The sequence below is a fragment of the Tinamus guttatus genome, unplaced genomic scaffold (assembly GCF_059628265.1).
Source record: "Tinamus guttatus ecotype Peru unplaced genomic scaffold, ASM5962826v1 Tinamus_guttatus_pri_ptg000131l, whole genome shotgun sequence".
Lineage (NCBI taxonomy): Eukaryota > Metazoa > Chordata > Aves > Tinamiformes > Tinamidae > Tinamus > Tinamus guttatus.
In genome coordinates, this window is record NW_028288665.1 from 736,363 (window position 1) to 756,154 (window position 19,792).

General features: G+C 39.4%; 1 protein-coding gene across 1 annotated transcript; it reads left to right on the forward strand.

The window, feature by feature from the left end:
- The first annotated feature begins 3,222 nt into the window (after window positions 1-3,222).
- On the forward strand, window positions 3,223-19,197 carry MYLIP (myosin regulatory light chain interacting protein). Its single transcript, XM_088521735.1, has 7 exons — window positions 3,223-3,424; window positions 4,486-4,676; window positions 13,961-14,146; window positions 14,824-15,021; window positions 15,330-15,494; window positions 17,111-17,531; window positions 17,865-19,197. Exons 1-7 carry the CDS (start codon window positions 3,338-3,340, stop codon window positions 17,952-17,954), a joined length of 1,338 nt encoding a protein of 445 aa, XP_088377861.1. The 5' UTR covers window positions 3,223-3,337; the 3' UTR covers window positions 17,955-19,197.
- Window positions 19,198-19,792: the final 595 nt, after the last annotated feature.

Below are 19,792 nucleotides of genomic sequence, written 5' to 3' on the forward strand. Positions count from 1 at the left end.
TAATACTGTCATGGTGGCTTTCCATTTCTTTCTCTAGGGATCCATATTTATTTAAAGCAACTTAATGTCTATTGTTTAGGCCAAGCTGAACGACAAAAGCAATAAATCAGGAGAGGAAAAGAGCCTATTCAAGGTACAAGAATGGGGAAACAGAAAGCCAAACCCTGGTTAGTATCCTCATTCTGGTTCTGATTATTATGTAAACTGGAATCATGGTTAAAAAGACACATATAGATCTGCACAGCGAACATGCCATACTTCATCATGCAGCCATTCTCCCATGGCAGAACTCATGGCACCGCACACAGTCAGCACTGAGAAAGCTGTTTTCCAGGAAAGGCATTCACTCTTACTACGAACAGGGGTAAATACTGCCAGGTTAGAGTCCACTTATATAAAGTCAGAAGCCTTCAGCTTCCTCCCTACCCTCTCCAGGCAAGGGGCGTTGCAACGAATACTTGCTATGTGATCAAAAAAAATGAGCCTTTTAGAAGGATTACATCAAGGAAAAATAATAGACAGGGATTAGGCAAGAACTTTAAATATATGAATGTAAATAAGGTGAATTACTTTGGCACAGATTGACACAATAGCGAAAGACTGACCTGTCATGGAGATATTACTGTCATATAAGGTGGTGTTTCATAACACACAGCACTGAGATGTTGATAAACAGTGTTTTTTTACAATACACGAAGAGTCAACATCCACGCTTAAGAGCAGTTTGACAGTGCACCTCACCAAGCGTTGCTGGTTTATCAAGGAGGCGAGGCATGAGGCTGCAGGAGGTTTCAGTCGCTTCTCACATGCAGAGGCCAAAGGGTTGCGACGGACACTGGTCGCAAGAGCTGTCTGCAGGTGCTAATGTAGGACTTGAAACTTTACTCCCTCCTGTACAGCATGAATAAAATATCACAGAACGACTGCAAACAGAAAGGTATTTCTATGGCAGCAGTGTCCAGACAACACACTTGAAAACAAATTCTTGTTTTACGCAGGGCTTAGCTAATCTATGCAATTTACTGTCACAAGCTGTTTTTTGTGGCTTAGAGCTTAGCAGGTTTCAAAGCAGGATAACACTTTTACAGACATAATAAGAACACCTTCATTTACATGAAGTCAGATAAAAAGAAAACTCGTAAAGGATATTAATGTACGCAAAGTGAGCTCTCTGTGACAAGAACCATCTGTTTTTATTTGTGTGGACAAAAACGAGCACAACACGGACTGATTTCTAACACACAAATAACGTGAGTAATAGGAAAAAGTAATCTATCGCATATAAGGCAACCTTAACCGTTTGATGCTAGAGAAAACATGGATTATCTCACAATTACATAAAGATTTCTTGCACCATCCCCTGAAACATCTGATCTGAGCTACTGTCAGAAAGAGGATATCAGAATCCTAATGGTCTGAGTCATTGTGGCAGTTCTTGTGTTTCTTCTTCATAACAGCTCTATGGCTCCTTGGCTTAGGACAGAAATACAGGAATAACAGAAAATACAATAACAATCCGCTATCAATATCTGAACATATAGGAGTAAAAATAAAGACAACTGTCTTATCTGCTGCATCCACTCTAAGAGACACCATGGAAAAGTGGAGAATACAGGACTTTTTCCCTCCATATTCAAATATTTTGTGATTTCTTTTTATTCAGTGGCCAGCCTCCTCATGACTGAGACCCTCCCAGAGATTGCTTTTTCCCTTAAAATCATGAAGTAATGTAATTTTGCAATTTCATTCATTTGACTTCCATGTTATCTATCTTTTCCTGACCTTCACGACATGAGTCTTGTTTCCTTGGACTGCTCAGTCTAAACAGTATAGACAGGGGCATGAAAATCTGAGCGGGTGAATGTGTGGGTGAAACGCAGCACTACTCATATTTACCACCTATGCTCTGACTCTTTATTTTGCCTGCTAACCTGCTGCCTCGTTCAGAACCAAGCTGCCTTTTAGTCACAGTACTTACATCAGCAAAGCAGGTCCAGATCTATATGCCCTTACCAGGACAGCCATAGTCCTGGTAACTACAAACATACTCTGCTGTGTTTGCAGAGTCCTGAGGAAAACGGGCATCAGTTCCGAGAGCTGCTTCAAAACAAACAGAAAACACTGACAGTGCCTGACAAGCGCAGCAGAAATACCCATATGGGCACATATGATTCATATGTATACGGACAAGCTAATGCTCAGCCCTGTGGTGACCAGGTACAGGCACTGAGGTTAGTACTTTTCCTCATTTTCCTTCACAGTATTTTCAGATCCCCATTTTCCCCTCCCAGTTCTTCCCCTGATAGTAGTGGTTCCTCCTTGCTCTGTGTGGTCCAGTTCTTCAATGTGTGTTTCTTTTGGGGAACCTACATTCCCTGTGTGCATTTGTATTTTTTCCTCCATCAGACTAATTTATATTATTAGTGACAGATTATCTTCCTTTATGTACCTTGTGATAAGCCTGAGCTAAGGGACTCCGAAAGTGCTACCATACTCTAGCACCAAGGTCCATGGGGGCTGGGGGCGTCGTTGGGCCATTTCCAGAGCTTTTCACACTGAGCAGCAAAAAAAATGTCTGATTTGGGCCAAAGGGGAGAGAGACCACTGACTCGAGAGTCATCCCCCCCCCCCAAAAAAAAAAAAGAAAGGAAAAAAGAAAGAAAAGAAAAAAGTGGAAAAGTCTGCAAAGTCTGGAAATGAGGCATTAGTTGTTTGGGGTTTTTTTGGATTTTTTTTTTCCTTACAGCTCACAGCCAGCTTGTCCGCAAACACACTCTACCGTGAGCCGTTGCCCGTGAGTCTAGCCCCCACCTCCCTCCATTACGGAACGGCGCTTGGAGCGATTTATCCCGGCGCGCCACCAGGCCCAGAGCTTCAGCTCGTGCGGCGCAAACGGCCGTAACGGCCCAGGCGACCGTTGGGCGAGGAGCGTTGCCCGCAGCGCGAGGCGGCGCCGTTTGCCGCCAGGGGGCGCCACGGAGCAACGTCAGCCCTCCCCCCGGCTGCAGCCATTTCCAAGTGACCGCGGCTCTGATTGGTGAGACTGCTGCGCGCAGAGATGAGAGACGCCTTCTGATTGGTTTTCAGGCCCAGGGGGTGGGAGAGGCAGAGGCTATAAAGGCCAGAGCGGACGCGCTGGAGCTCGGCACTAGGGCAGCGCGGCCGTCGGGGGTGTTTGTGTTGGCGCGTGGGTGGGCGGCGCAGGCGAGCGAGGCGGCCGGGGAGGCACGCGCACCTCCGCCTGCAGCGGCAGCTGCGCTTCACAGCCGGCGGCCGCGGCCACAGCAACCGTTGCGGGTGTCCGAGCGAGCGGTGGCGGCACTGGCCGGCCCCAGCCATGCTGTGCTATGTGACCAGGCCGGACGCGGTGGTGATGGAGGTGGAGGTAGAGGCGAAAGCTAACGGCGAAGACTGCCTCAACCAGGTGAGGGGCCGCGCTGCTCTCTCCTCCTCTCCGCCGCCCTCCTCCCGCGCCGCGAGCACGGGAGGATGCAATGGGCGAGTGACCGTTGGGCGCCGCGGACCGTTGGCTCTTGGCAGAAGCGCGCGAGGTGGGGGGCGGAAGGGAGGGGTCGCGCGGGGGGGTGGGGGAACGGAGCTCGTCGTTTTGCAGCCGTTGAGGGCGGCGATGGCGCGAGGGAGGCCGCCTAACCCCGCGCGGGGGCGGGCGGGCAGCGGGCGCCCCGTTTTGTGCATGTGTGGTGGTTTTTTTTTTTTTTTTTTTTTTGGCCCCTTTTCTTTCTTTTTTCTTCTTCATACTGGATGCAGAGGTTGCCGCGTTCACCTTTTCGGGGGTCTTCAGCACTGCTGTTGCCCTTCCACCTCCACGGGGTGGAAAAGGTGGAGGAGGGAAGGCCTTGGCCTCATTATTGCAGCTTGGGGCGGGGGGGGGTCTGCGCCCTCCTCTTGTGGGGAGGAAGGCACGAGTGCGACCGCCCTGCCTGGGGTTCCCCAGTAGATACCGCCCCCCTGTAGCCTCCTTGGCTCCCTAGCAGCTGAGGTTGTCGCCTCGGTGTCCTTGCCCCTCACTCCTCGGTAGCCTCCTTCCCAACACTGCGGGGGGCAGCCCCTGCTGTGGGGTGTGGGAGGCAGTCAAACATAGCTGCCCAGTCTGTTGGAGGCATCTAAATAAAATTTGTGGGCTGTATCTTTTTTTCCCTTCTTCCCTAGAAAGTGGTGAATTGCAGATATTGTTTTCCTTCGGAAATTCACTGGTCGTCTTAAGTGTATGTTTGGGAGAGGTTGGAGGGAGCTAAATGCGTCTACAAATTCATGTGGTTTTCAGCCAGTACAGAAATCCCTAGTTTAGTTCTTAGTCTGTTTGTATGCCATTTTGAACACAGCTTGTTTCAGGTCTGAGTCATTAATTTTTTTCTATAAAGGAGTTATTGTGCTTTAAGTGTGTAGCAGTCAAGCAGTATTTGATTCAGCTATTTTTGGTCTAGTCATGTTGCAGATTGATTATACAGAACCTCTTTTTTTCAGGTTTGCAGAAGATTAGGAATTATAGAAGTCGATTATTTTGGACTGCAATTCACTGGTAGTAAAGGAGAAAATCTGTGGCTCAATTTGAGGAACAGGATCTCCCAGCAGATGGATGGTTTAGCCCCTTATCGATTGAAATTACGGGTCAAATTCTTTGTAGAGCCGCATCTTATCTTACAAGAACAGACACGGTAAGCTAAAGATGATTGTAAGTAAAGCTAATTCAGCATTTTGCTTTCAACTTTCTGTACCTTAAAATCAACTGCACATTAGTTCTATTTCTTGCATCTTCTGGTATTCTTAGGTTGACTTTTCTGAGTTGTTGTTTTAAGATTTCAGTGGTGCTTGAGGGGAGCTTTACTTTTTTATTTTAAAAATAATAAAACTTAGAGTATTGTAAATATTGTGTGGCTAATACCAAGCAATAAGAATATAGTTAACTGCATGAAAACTTAGTGCTGCAAGTGGGGTAAACTAAGCTACCTGTAGCAAGTTACTCATATGGCATTTGCTTGTCCGATAGTAACCCCTGCTCAGTGGTGTTACTGTGGGTCATAGGCAAAGGCAGGAAACAATTCCTCCCACACTGCACAAACTTGCTGAATTCTTTTTTGTCTAGTGTCATGTTACAGTAACTTTCAAACAGCTCAGACCCTTTGAGGCTACAAAAGAAACAGCTGTTCCTCTACTGCTGTGTCCAGTCCTCCTATCTGAGTTTATACTATTATCCAGGCTTCACAATTAGCCTTCTAAGATTAGTAGCAGGCATTTGCTTTTACTGCATGTTTGGTTACTAGCCAAGTAGGTTCACAGCTGGTTTCTCTTAAGAATGCTGAATGCTTATATTTTTAATACTGACTGTTCAACTTATTTTTCAGCAGTTTTAGATAATGCAATAAATACAAATGAGGCAAACCAGAATCTAGTATATAGTGGGTATCACCACATCGTGTTTCTACTATTTACCTTTATTTGATACTTTCAGAATTAAGGTCATGGATATGACATGGTGGTTCTGCACATATTGGGCTAATGAATTTGTTTAGAAGTGGACAGCTGGACTTGATATGCATTCTTCTAACTCAAAACCTAATTTCTATGAAATAGGCATTATCTTGTTTTGTTTTATTTAATTCTTACATGCAAGGGAAGAGATTTGGGAAAGCAGTGGAATATACTGTTGTTATCCCTGGTAATAGCCTTAGTTGTCTGAATACATTCTAATGAATCAGTTCTGATAAACCATACTTTGGAAAAGTATATTTTAACATCCATGTCTTATCTATATGGGCCATTCTTGAGTGCTTTCTTCCAAGAAACTCGTTGCCTTCTTATTTAAGTACTCAGTGGAAAAAGTTATACAAAATAGCAGAGGATTTTTATGTACAACAAAGGAGTAATGTAATCACATGCTGAGTAAGGCAGAAGAGATTACATTGAGCATTTTGGACATGTCTCGACACAGACCAAACCATGGTGAATCTTCAGAGCCAAAAGCTGCTGTGATTGGTATCCTATTATCTTTGCCAAATGCTTACTAGACTTCATTAGGTTTTGCAGACACTTCTGTTCGTCACTTCAACATTGCCAATACAAAAATTGGCATGTTCAGCAGGTTAATAAGGGTATGCTTTACCAGTTCAGACTAAAGTGCATGTTCTGTAGCTGGGACAGAGGTTGCATATATAGGAAAAAAAGCAAGTACTTCATAATTCTAAAGATGACTTTAAGAGGTGTGGGGGGTGATTTGTTACATTTATTTAAAAAATTTCTAAAATTAGTATTTTCAATATATACATTTCTAAATTGAGTCATAGTCATCAGAAGGATCTATTAAAGTTCTGTTCGGGGTGGGGAGGAACTAATTTTAATGCTATGCCCAGAGAAATGCTCTTGAGGCTTCAACTAAGTAGTATGATACTAAAGCCTGCATGCTGAGTAGAAGAGTCCAAGCTGTAAACAGTTTGCATTAGCTGCCATCTTTTAATTGTGCTTAGGTGCTTTTAGTGGTCCACATGTAAAAGATCAGGAATCCTATCATGCCTGTGGTTAATGTTCATCTCTGGAGTGTTGAGAGTGAGTTTAGATGAGTAGGCTTACCATTTTTCTCCTTAGATTTACATGAGGAATAAATACATTCTTTGTTGTGTTCTCATACTTAGTTTGCATACAAACCCATGTGAGATTGGAGGTGGGGGCGAAAACAAAAGCTTGTCAAACCTGTCAGTCAATAGCTGTATCATGCAAGGATTAGCTATATGGTTATGGCTAACACCTTTTTTCCTTGTCTTTACTGACAAAGTGTACTGGATGACAAAGATAGTGATAGTAGCCTCGCTTTCTTTTTAGCAGTTAGCTTGACAACTGGTGTTTTGTATATCCTGCTAGAGGTATTAAGTGACTGAATTCTAATTTCATATGTCTGAAGGCTGAGAGTCTCATGGATCTTTACATGCTGATTCTGAAGCTGGGAGATAATCTGAGATGATGTGTCTTACTCTTAAATTTATGCTTGAGTTAAATTTGTTTTGCAACGTTTTAATATTCAGGTTTTTACATTTTGTAAAAAAAAAAAAAAAAAAAAAGTTTGTCTGCTGAACACTAAACTCCACTTCCGTTAGCAGTATGCAGTCCAGTGAAAGAAAGCAACCTCATGTATTTTTAATTTTTTTATGCAAGAGAGCCTTCTAGTGACTTCTGAGGCAGAGCAGATTTTTACCATCTTTGACCACTATGGTAACAAACCAACTTCACTGGGTGTTTTGCCCAGTGCAGGAATTGTGTGAAGTCCTGTGCTTACTACACTTTCTTTTACATTTTAAATTGCTCCAGTGTTCTTTGGAACCTGATGACTGTTTTATAATTTTCTGGTACTGAATCTGGCCACAGGTGATGCAGTTCAGAATTTTTTTCAATGGAATGAAAATGTGTCAGAGCACAATAAGTATTCATATTTCATATCTGCTGTCACTTTAAGCTTCAGCAGTAAGTCTGAAGGGTGAAGTGTGCTTGTTTAGAAAGAGTTTGACTAACTTTTATATTTAAAAAAGGAAATTTGCATTGGCTTGGGAAGGACAGCTGCTGTTCCTAGACCTAAATTGTAAGTTCCCGATTATGGCATGATTGTTTTCAGTGTTTTGTTCCCTGAGTTTCTTTGTGTACTGCAGCAGATGTTTAAAAAGTAATGAGCAGTTTATTCATCAGGCTGATTTAAAGTTACCAGATGGTGTTGTGCCAAACTTCATGAGCCATTGAATTAAAGAGGAGTTGATAATTATCCTACTTGATTTTTCAGAATTTGTTGAAGATGTTTGGGGGAAAGAAAACTAGCTAGAAAACTGTGGTCCAAAGAGGCTGGAAGACCTTAGCTATCATTTTGCTTATACTCAACTTGTTAAACACTGTTTTAATTAAAGCCGGGTGTGTCTTGGTGCTTGTTTCGCTGGCTGCAAGGTGAGGCTGTGCAGCTCCCTACTGGTTAAATGATAACAAAGTAACTTCAGGTCATTGACTCGGAATAACCTCTGACTAACTGCTACTGGACATGTCTGACAAATCAGCGACTGCTGCACTGGAACAGGGCCCAGGCACTGCAGAAATTCGACTCCTGATTGGTCTGTAACTGTCTCGAGGCAGAAAGTTGTTCTTTTGTTGTTAAAAGGTTTCTTTGTAAAACATGAAGCACAGAAGTCTTGAAACTTGCATCCACCTCGACAATGAAAGTGCTGATCTGTACAAAAGGCAAACTGCAGTAAATGATCTTCCAGAAGAGCAATGGTTTACTTAAGCCTTTAAAGTCAACACTTTGGAGATCACATAAAGTGGATCATTTCTTGAGCAGTATCAGGATTTGCCCCAACTTATTCATGAGCTTTAAAAGGGAAACAGTTGTCTTGCGTAGCATGACTTAAAATCAAATATTTGTGTGCTTTTGCCACCGTAACCTAATAAAAGCTGTCAGATTCTAACATGTTACATAATCTCATGAAACATTGTTTAAAATAGCTTAATTTTGCCAACCTTGAGATAAGTAATGGTGTCTTAGAAGCTGTTAAAGGGTATGCTACTTGCGTTTTAAGTATTTTAATTACAGAGTACATTGCTTTTGTGGTGTTATTCAGTTGTGATTAACAAGGAAAGCATCCTCTGTTTTACAGCCTTAGCTTCGTCCTGCAATGTCATGGTACTCAGAAAAAAAAAAGTAGATGCCAGTGTTAGGTTTATGATCTATTTGTGTAAAACAGTTGAAGTGCAGTTGCTAACCTTTTATCTGCTCTCAGAGTAGGTAAGGGTAAAGATAAATAGTAACTGTCTGTGGCTTTGCTTTTTATATTGAGTGACTTACATCCTGTTTTTTGAAAAGAGAAAGCATGCTCTTACTACTACGAGATCTTGATCATCAGTGCATTTTACAATCATGCCTCTTAATCCTCATCCCTTGAAGATAGTTATGTTACTTAGCAGAAGCAGAGAACTTTGCTGTAAAGTGTCATATAGCAAAAAACAGGTAACATCCCCTGTTCCTTGGGATGTTTATTAAGACCACTACTAATATTCTTGTGAGAAGATGTGTTCTCTTGGCTATGTTTCTTGCATTTTACCACATTGTCAACAGGCAACCAAGTTTAGAACTTAAGAGTTTGAATGTAGTCTGTCTTATCTCTTTTCCCAGTTTTCCATTAATTGATTGCACTAAAAGCTTTGTTCCTCTTACAGCATTTTGTAGTGTTTTGCATCCTAATCATCCTAAGATTGCCTTCCCTTTTATGAAAGGGATGAATTTTGCATGCTTTGTATTACATAGCCCTTCCTATCTAGACTTGTTTTCACCCAAGGAAGTTGGCAATGGATTGTTTTAATGTAGTTGCTTCCTACAAGAATGTCTTTACAGCTACTCACTGAAATAGTGATACAGTTTTTGGTGGAGGTAGCAATCTGTATTTATAGCCTGCCTAACTTCTTGCAGAGAGGGAAAGAAGAGGATTTGCAGGTTCGACTAGCATCTGCAGAAATGGCTCCTTGCAGTTTCCACTACAGCACCTGTAGTGTTTCAATCATTTGTGTGTAGCTAAAGTATAGTAATTATCAGTTTCAATGTACAAATAGAACTTGAATTGTGTGGAAAATACTAGGATAATATTAAATGAGACATAGGTATAAAATTACTAATTTAATCAAACATGTGAGTTTGTCAATTCTAAAATGTTTTCTTTCTTAGAAAAGGAAGAGGGAAAAACATCACTGGGCAGTGTTTTCCTAGAAGTAGGAGTAGGAAATTTCAGCCTCTAATCAGTATTTTTAGGTACTGTTTTGAGATAGTGCAATCTCAACAGCTTTCACTGTGAGACATTGCTAGTAAACAAAGGCTATTTTGAGTCTTGTATAAGATGGAATGCACTATACTGAACTCAAAAGAAATGTCGGAACCTTCAACATACTGGTATATTTAACTTGTACAAGGATGGAGGGGGGGAAAATGGTACTTTACATTAGGAGAAACACTTCTGTACTAATGTTGTCATGTACAAATCTCAAGTTATTGGGCCTTGGGAAAGTATAAGTGACTTCATCCAACAGTGGAAAGTTCTCTTTGTTCTTAGAGCTGCCTGTAATTGTTCCATGTCTATAGCAGATGTTCAGATGGCTGTGAGCCACAGCAATCTGCCATCAGTAATGCTCTGGGTTGTGAAGACTTGTTTTTGTGGAGATTTAAAACTGAAGCAAAACTTCGACAAAAGTAGTAAGAAAGTTGCATGATGTGTGAATAGAATACTGGAGTGACTTATAAATGCTCCTTATTTACATAAAATACTAATACTAAAATAATTCCCTGAAAAACTTAGTAAGCTTTTACTGTAGAACCTGAGTATCACAGATCACTGAAGAGGAGAAGCTTTAACAACTCTTTTCATCCTATCTAAATTCCTTGAAAGGATACAGAAGGGACACTGCATTAAGCCCTATCAGGTGATTTCAGTAAGATGTGGTTAGGTTGCAACTGAAAAAAAAAAAACCCTCATGTTCTTGCTGGTAGTTACTGTATTATGAAGAGGTTGTCCACAGATTCGTTGGGCCCCTTAGGTTTGGTAAAAATAAGAGCTTAGAGGCAGATACCCTTCTAATAACCTTTGTTTTGCTTGACAGTATTCAGCAATAAAAGCATGTCCTTTTGCCTTTAAGGATCAAGAGCTTTTTGCTTTTGTAAATGTTTGCATTTTTTAAATGCAATGTAGCTGGTGTCATGCTTTACTATTTAAGTTTGTCTGTTCCCCTATGCTGCTACTGGCTTTTAGGTGATAGAATATGACAAATGTTCCTTCCACTTTAATTGCTTCTGTAATGTAAGTATATTTGCAGGAGCAATCTCTTTGGTTTTTCAGTTTGCTTGTTGATATCAGTACAGTCTTCTCAGGAAGGGGAGGAGATGGACTCTTTCCTGTGTAGTCAGTGCTGTCATATGCATAAAGTAGGCAAACTGGAGGTGCAGTTACAAGTGTAGTATTGGTGTGAGCTGATGAGAACAAAGTTGTCAGATGTTGCTTTAAAGTGGTGTAAGTGTAATTAGTATATACTTGTAATTACTTGAAAGCCTCTTTTGACTTTAACAGGAGACCAGAAGTGCATAAATAGCTTTTTATTTTGTGAAATATTGATTAGAATTAAGGAGATAGCTACTTTTGACCATAGTTTTTTCAGTAGTTAACTGAGCTTTGAGATCAATATTTAATAAGCATACCAGATTTTTTAGTAACCTGCAATAGCAGTATCTAATCTTTTCTGTAAAATTGCAAAGCAAACTTGATTTTGCCATTTTTTTTCAGTTGGAGTAGGTTGAATCATGTTAGTAAACATGTGGTGTTCATTAGATAGGACCCAGCCATTTCTTTCTCTGATTTGCAAGGAGAGCAACAGTTCAGATTTCATGTTTGTGTTCAAGATGAGTCACTAAAATTTGTCTTGTTTGCTTAGATGTTCTTACCTAATTGTAATTAAATGTAAAGCATGCTGATCAATATTGTGGTTTGGATAAATTGTAATGCTTATGATCATTAAAGTATAATTTCCTCAGGATTCTTGAAGCTCCATAGTAGAGCAGGCATATGGGAGTTGAGTATAAGTAACAAAAATGGGAAAGCTTGAAAAATGGAAAGCTTGTCCAGGCATATTGCAGATGTCTTCTGTTCATCAGAAAATGAAGGAAGCTTGATTTGTTTTTAAAGGATTTGTCATTGCTTAGAGTTTTGAGTATTAAAGATCAGAAAACCTATTTCCAAATGTGATTTCAATGTTGTGATATTAAAAAAAGAATTTATTCAAGTTTATTCAATTTATTCAAGGCAGATTTAGCCAGTGATTATGCTGCTAACGATGGGCAGGAGAAGGCCTGAAAGGAATAAAACTGGGTTGTTTTTATGCTGTTGCCTCCACCGCTGCACAGTGAGCTATGCCAAAACTATAATGCTTTATCCTGGTAAATACAAGATGAAGTAATTTTTATTACAGACCTGACCCATTGTTGCAGCCCTTGGAATAGGCTGCCTTCAGAGAAAGCTGCTGAAATACATTCAAACTAAGTCATGCAAATTAAAATATTAATACTGCTGTTTTTCCTTGAAGTCTGACTCTTAAGTGCTACAGAGGCTAGATGTAGTCTGTGGACAAGAGGTGTGTGATACTGTCCAGATAGAGGTTTTGTTTGTCCCATGGATTTCTTGATCCATGAGTTGTGGTCAACTTGTATGATTCTGCTCTGTGAAAATTCTTATGTTAGCACTAGTTCAAGGAAGTATATTTAAGAGTTTCATATTTCATTTCAAAAATGCTCAAAAGCTTTCTATGAGAGGCAGATATGAACCGAAATTGCTTTGAGATGGATCTTGTCCAGGACTCCTATCATGTGTAATATCCTTTCTCTAGACTACTTAAAATTGCAAGGCTATTAAATATTCCTGGTCTAATTATGACTTGTTTATGAACTGGTGTGGGGGAGGAAAGGGCTTTGGGGCTGAGCATCACAAGGGATGCACAGCATCTATCCACTTTAAGAGACCCCACCTATGCCTTCCTGTGGTACAAGCCACATAAACTGAATAACAGGGTGGGAAGGAGGGATTGGAGGAGAGGCTTGGAACATACTCCAAGAGGAGCTAAAAACAATGAATAATGTGGTAACAGTGGAGACATATGTACTCTCTGAAGTCCTTGTCCTTCCACCACTTAAATCTGTCCTGGACAGAGCAGGAAAACTAGATTCTAATCCCCAGTCCTCCCCTTAGCATTGCAGAAGTTTAGATCAGTGCCTGGATAGGTGTGAGTGATTGAATTAGGGCACTTGTGTGGCAACTGCAGACTTGAGTTTGTTTCAAACTGCTTGCAAAACGAGGCGTTGGACTGTGGAGCTGTCACTGTTGCTGCAAGAAATAAACTGTGGGGTAGTTTATGGGATGATAGTATTTATTAAATCTCTGCTTTCAGAAGTTTTTAGGTATCAGGTGATCTTTTATTTGGGATGCTTTTTCTCAGCTGCAGCATTTTCTGTAGTAGAACTAAGAAAGAATCCAGCAGTTCTGCAAGTCGTAGCGTTTCAGAGTCTTAAAAAAATGGCCTATATGCTTATACACAGGAACTGTAGAAACTTAATATTGGGGTGCATAAGATATTATCCAGATTTGCTGCTGGAATAAAAGGTAATCCCATGCCAGCTTCTTTAACCTCCAGAGAGGAGTGATTCAACATGCTTTTTCAAAATTTAAGTAAAATGCAAATATGCTTGATTTATTGAAAGATTGTTTCCCAGTGATATACATTGCCTCTGCATCTGTTTTCCATGCATATCTTGAATCTTAAGAACAAATGATGAAAAACATTATAATTTAGTTTATATATTACATAATTCCCTTTAGGAAATATAAGGGTGAATTTACACAAGTTAAGATAGGCTATGAGGGAATCAGCAAGGTGTTTGTGGAAAAACTTAGTTTTTTGTCTAAATAAAAGACAAATCTCTTAAGAGTAACTTCACATTTTTTCAGCTAATTGGCAAGTCTGCCTTGATCCCAAGTGATACAAAGTTGTTGAGCCTAAAATAGCAGATGGTCTGATAAACACTCTTGCAAAAATAAAAATTCTTGTATTTTATACCACAGTGCCTTTTCACGTGTTTCAAGTTTTTCTGCTGATCATGTTGCTGGCAAAAGTACCATCTCCCCTTTGAAGGTGGCAGCACAGCTATTTCAGCTCTTTCTAGAAGCAGTCTCTCATGATGAATTGTATAGGCTCTTAAATATTTATCTTAAATAGTGCACTTAGATGCTATCTTCAATTGCATCATTTTAAAATTAGTAAAGATGGAGACCCTTTTTCTCTTATGCTAGACTCTTTCTCTACTTGGATTATTCATTGCAGAGTTTTGGTTACTAAACTAAAGGCTGCCATTTTAACATCTTGAGTAAGCAAACATCTGATTCTGTTGCAGGCATATGTTTTTCTTACATATAAAAGAAGATCTTCTGGCTGGTAATCTTCAGTGTTCTTCAGACCATGCAATTGAACTCAGTGCATTGCTGGCACAGATGAAGTTTGGAGATTATAACCAGAACACTGCCAAGTACAGTTATGAAGAGTTGTGTGCAAAAGAGCTCACCACTACCATTTTGGAGAGGTAAAAAGGGTGCAATGATATAACAGCATTTTTGCAAGCCAGTAGTTTTAAATTTTCATATAAATTGCTGATAGCATAGCAATTGTTGTGAAAAAGGAAAGATCTTACACTTTGATCTCTGAAGCTATGTAGCTGAAATGCTTTGTGATTTTTAGTTCATTTTAAGTTCAGATATGAATATTTCTTTTTTGAGGCAAAAATTGTTGAATTAGTACTTGAGAAGTAGAAGAATCTAAATATTTGCAGCAGAGATAATGTGGTGTTGGCATTTAGTATGTAATCAAATGGCAAGTGTATCTTAGACCTGTATTTGTGAAGAGCAAGAATTTATTTGGCTTAGTATCCTCACAATGAGAAATAGGCAGGTTTTCCTAAGCATCTTTATAGCTCTCTTTCTGAATGTCAGTAGTAGGTTCTTTTTAGTTACAAATTTGTGGCTGTTCAGGTAAATATTGGGGAGTGGTAGCCAGCTTTGATTTCATGTAGTTTTTGTAATTACTAAGCAGATGCACAGTATTAACACTCAAACTTTCTCAGGATGTTTTGCTAGTTTTCTTTCCATGACTGGAAATGCATAGCCAAGTTAGGTCAGGAATGTTTTAAAATGTGCTTAGGTCACATAAAGTGCAGACAACAGTGGTGCTTGAGTTATTTACCTATCCTTATCTTATCAACAGTATCATTGCAAAGCACAAGGAACTAGAAGGTCTAAGTCAAGCTTCTGCTGAATACCAGATTCTTCAGATTGTGTCAGCCCTGGAGAACTATGGGGTAGAGTGGCACTCAGTAAGAGACAGTGAAGGACAAAAACTCCTTATTGGTGTTGGACCTGAAGGCATCTCCATCTGTAAAGATGATTTTAGTCCTATCAACAGGTATGTGTTTTGGAACAATTTTTATCTTGCATTCTTTAGAAACATTGAAAATGCTTCTAGCTCTTACATGAATAAATGAAACCTTTCTGTGGAAGGAACTATCAGAATATGGGGTCTGAGGATACTACTTCCTTAATTGGTGTTTTAAATATTCATGTTTTATATATATATTTTAAGACAATGTCTTCAACCTATTGGTTTAGATTAGAGGTCTTTGTAATTTCTGGTAAAACTGCTGTGTAGTAGATGATGAAAAATGCATTTATTTTTATGCGCAAAATAACCTTGCATTGTTTTGCCTTTTTTAGGATTGCCTATCCTGTTGTTCAAATGGCAACTCAGTCTGGGAAGAATGTCTATCTGACTGTTACCAAGGAGTCTGGTAATAGCGTAGTTCTTCTGTTTAAGATGATCAGCACAAGAGCAGCAAGTGGACTTTACAGAGCAATTACAGAGACACATGCATTTTACAGGTAATGAGAGTAAACTGCTGCTGCTCTTTAGTAGTATTTAAGTACAGCAGGCAGTACTTTAGACTGAACTTCAGAAATTCTCTGCAAAATGGCATTGTGCCTGTTACTTCTACCTTCCTTTTAAGTCCAGCAGCTGAGTAGGTTCTTGCTACTTTGTTTTGCATGGTGGGGAGAGCAAGACGAGCATTTTCTGCAGCATACTACCATAAACAGTACTTCAGAGTATAAACTTTACCACTTTCTCTGACACTTTATAGACAATATATATACATTTTTGTCTCTCTCCGTAAGGAAGGATGAGAGCAGAGAAGCAGAAGAAAGTTCATGAAGCTTGTAAAATATGTAGGAACTCCTTGTTTATCCTTGGCTCCTCCTGTTATCAACAGTTCTGTGTGCATCACCTTCAATCCCATTTATTTGAAGCACTACTTTATTCTTGTTCACGTGCCCAGGACTTTTTCTCCACAGAAGCTGATTCCTGTGTTCACCCGTACTTTGTTACTCAGCACAGGTGCCATATTCATTCCCTGAGGACTGTCTTTTTTTAAAACCCCTTCTCATCCCATTGTAAGGTTCAGCACTGTTCAGAAGAACTTGCTGCTTGATACATTGGTGTTTTATCTTGAAATTAACTGCTACATATCAAGTTCAGTTAATACTTTCATAGAATCATAGAATCATAGAATGCTTAGGGTTGGAAGGGACCTCTAGAGATCATCTAGTCCAACCCCCCTGCATACGCAGGGACACCTTTGCAACAGAAGAATTTGTCTTCAGGATAGGGAAGTACATATACTAAGTAAAGACCACTTTTTTAAACTTTAAGACTATAAAAATAGGATTTTAATACAATTACAGCAATTAGAAAAGTTAGTAGAATTATGCTAACCACTGTGGGTCATCATAAATACTCCGCTTATTCTGTGAGCTTAAGTTATGTTAAGTATTATTTGTTCTGCTGTGTAATTCCAAGCTATTTTGCACTTGTTTTTCCAGATGATCCAAAGTATTAAATAACTTCTAGTCCTAACTTCTTGATCTTTGCCTCTGCTTCTGATTTCTTCTGTCCTTTTCACTTTTTGATTTTAAGCAGAGTTTGAGCTAAGCAATAGCACTGATCCATAAGCTTTGTTCTTGGATGTTATGCTTTGCTAGGCCTTAGCCCTCTTGTTCTGTTCATGCTCCCTTTTCTACATTGCCTCTAGAAGTGGTGCATCTTCCTTAAGCTTTTGCAGGTTTAGCAGTATCAAATGTGATAAACATGCCTAGGCTACCTGAAGTACCAAGTATCTCAGAGTTGCTTAGTAGTCTAACTGCATTCTCACCGATTCCCTTGGGATGATACAGCCCTAATATAGGGAGCACTTAATGGAAGTTTGGTTAAAGACATTATTTGAGACTAAGCTAAAGCATTTTGAGAGCCTGTCTAAAGAGGTGTTACAGTAAAGTCTATTAACAGAGTAAATCTATAACAAATGTTTTGGTGCTTAAGTATCTCAAATGGCTATTTTTTGCTGTGTTGATATATGTCAGTTTTATTACACTAAGTTTGTGAAAAAATTACTGTAGGAGTGACTTTAGTGTTAAATAACCATGCTTGCATTTATCTTTTACAGGTGTGACACTGTCACTAGTGCTGTCATGATGCAGTATAGTCGAGATCTAAAGGGCCACCTAGCATCTCTGTTTCTGAATGAAAACATTAATCTTGGAAAAAAATATGTCTTTGACATCAAAAGAACATCAAAAGAAGTTTATGATCATGCAAGGCGAGCTCTTTATAATGCAGGCATTGTAGATCTTGTTTCAAGAAGTGACCAAACCCCACCAAGTTCTCCCCTTAAGTCTTCAGAAAGTAGTATGAACTGTGACAACTGTGAGGGTCTCAGCTGCCAGCAAACAAAAGCCCTACAGGAGAAGTTACGGAAGCTTAAAGAGTCCATGCTTTGTATGGTGTGTTGTGAAGAAGAAATAAATTCAACCTTTTGTCCCTGTGGCCACACAGTCTGCTGCAAGACCTGTGCTGCCCAACTGCAGGTAATTGCAATTCATTAAGATGTGTCAGTTAGCAAATTTGTGCAAGTTTTGAGTTTTTACGAAAAAAAAAAAAAGCCTGGAATCATGTTTACAATTATATTCTTGTAAAACTGATTTTAAAGTCTTGTGGTAAGCTGTAATTCCAAAGAATATTCTATTTAGATAGTGACATTGAAAAGCAAGTCTTAACTATGCTTATAAATGTGAAATTGTGGTGAAAGTAAGGATTAGTATTACAGTGTAAATGTAATGAAGCTTCCAATAATCCATAGTCAAAGTAGTGGTTATATAGATATGAAGCAAACTAATTTCCTAATGTATTTTCCTTTCCAGTCATGTCCTGTTTGCAGATCTCGTGTAGAGCATGTCCAGCATGTGTACTTGCCAACCCATACCAGTCTGCTCAATTTGACAGTGATATGATCTCCGTACACACTTTAAACTCATCATGGACTTTCTAAACTGCACTAATTTGAATTGCAACCATTGATTGTGAAGACAGCAATCACCAATCTGCAATCAAGAGCAAAAATGCTACATCTCTGAGCATAACTATTCTTTTTCAGCATGCCCAGGAAGATGGTTTGGGACTGCTTTTGAGAGCAGATCTGTAAACAATTCATGTTACTTTAAAGGAGAATGGTGTGTAAGTTTGTAGCATGGCAGTGTTGCCAACAAGCTAAGTAAACCTGGAGAAATACGGTGTGTGCATATTGATATACCCAGCAAGAGCAATGCAGCATTTACTTTTACACTTCTAAAATTCTTTTTAGTACAGTCACTGTTTATTTTAATAGCAAAACTAGCTTTTACAAATAGCAGTTTAATATGGTTCATAGTTTCTGCTTTTAGTAAACTGTTTTAAAGGGGGGTAAACTTGTAAAAATTGATTCTTAAACTAAAGTTACAAGGCTTTCATCAAGCAGCTGCATTTAATAAAGAATTCTGAGAAGATTATAGTATAGCTTTGAAAGTGTAGAACAAGTTTGATTTCTAAATGTTGAGGGTGGGTTAGGAAAGTTTTCTGGTCGTGCCACCCCAGGGAGACACTGGGAGACTTCATTCCCACCTCACAACTGGGAAGCCATTCCCAGGTTTCCCACATCCAACTCCTGCAGTGGTTTAGGGTGCTGCAGTCAGCTGCCCTCTGAGTTGGCTTTATTTTTGGAGGCTGATTTTTCAATCACTGAATATTGGTTTCTAAAATAGGGTTTGTTTTAAATGCTTTGCGTTTACTTCTTTACTGGATAGGTTCTTTATGCTGAAATCTCTTTATTCTCCACCCCATGTTTGGGCATTTTGGATTCTGGTTTCCTAGTATATCTCCAGGATACAGAGGGAACTAGGGGACCATGTTTGGGTGCAATACTGGCTTAATCTAAGCTGGAAAAGTACACTGTCACTTTACTGAGATTTTCTGACTATTCATATTGCCTTAATGTAGCAGTAATGTGTGTTTATGCATCTGTTTCTTTGCACAGACATTTTGTCAAAATAAAGCTCTACTTTTTTATGACACATTAGCATATAAACCTTACTCTAAAAGGGTATTTATTTTTTCACTTTGTAAAGAAAATTTTGTTTCCTCATGAAGCAAGAGCTTTGTCCTATATCGTAGGCAACTTCTGTCTTTTTATATTCAGATGAATAAATGACTTTAAAAATCTGTTTGTCTTGCATTATCAGTAAGTTTTACCTTTGATTAAAAACTACTACCCTAAGACATTACTGAACTGGAAAGTACAGCAGCTTATGTATTTTCATATTTATAGTCAGAATGCTGTGGGCCTATTTAAGGAAATTTAAGGAAATAGTTCACAGGTATATGCAGATTATGAAGGTGGGAAGAAAACTTGTATAAGGTGATCATCTTCAGACTTTATACTTTAAAATAACTGATATTCCAGCTGTAGAATAGCTGTCAATTAAATTTATGGTGAATTTTTTATAATAAATTCCCCAAAGTACTTTGCAAGAGAAAAAATGCTGAGTAAAAATTTGAAGTTAGAGCAGCCATGTCTTGAGCTTCTTACAGACATTAAAATGGCTTTAATTTTGACCAAAACTGTTCATCTGATTTATTTTCAACTTCTGACTTTTCATGTTCTGGAAAATGTTCCTTGAACACTTTGTATATGGTGGTCTAGTTTGGCCATTAAACAGCTGAGGGAATAAGAGTGCTGGGGTTGGAGTGAGTGAATTTTGTTGGCAGCCATGGAGCTGTGCTCTAAAGGAGGAGAGCTGCAAGTCGCCTTCATAGT

What these genes read in the sequence shown, in the direction of transcription:
- MYLIP (XM_088521735.1), top strand. Translation starts at nt 3,338, where the DNA reads ATGCTGTGCTATGTGACCAGGCCGGACGCGGTGGTGATGGAGGTGGAG. An exon ending in GCGAAGACTGCCTCAACCAG is followed by an intron (nt 3,425 to 4,485) that starts GTGAGGGGCCGC and finishes TCTTTTTTTCAG; the next exon opens with GTTTGCAGAAGATTAGGAAT. An exon ending in ATCTTACAAGAACAGACACG is followed by an intron (nt 4,677 to 13,960) that starts GTAAGCTAAAGA and finishes ATTCTGTTGCAG; the next exon opens with GCATATGTTTTTCTTACATA.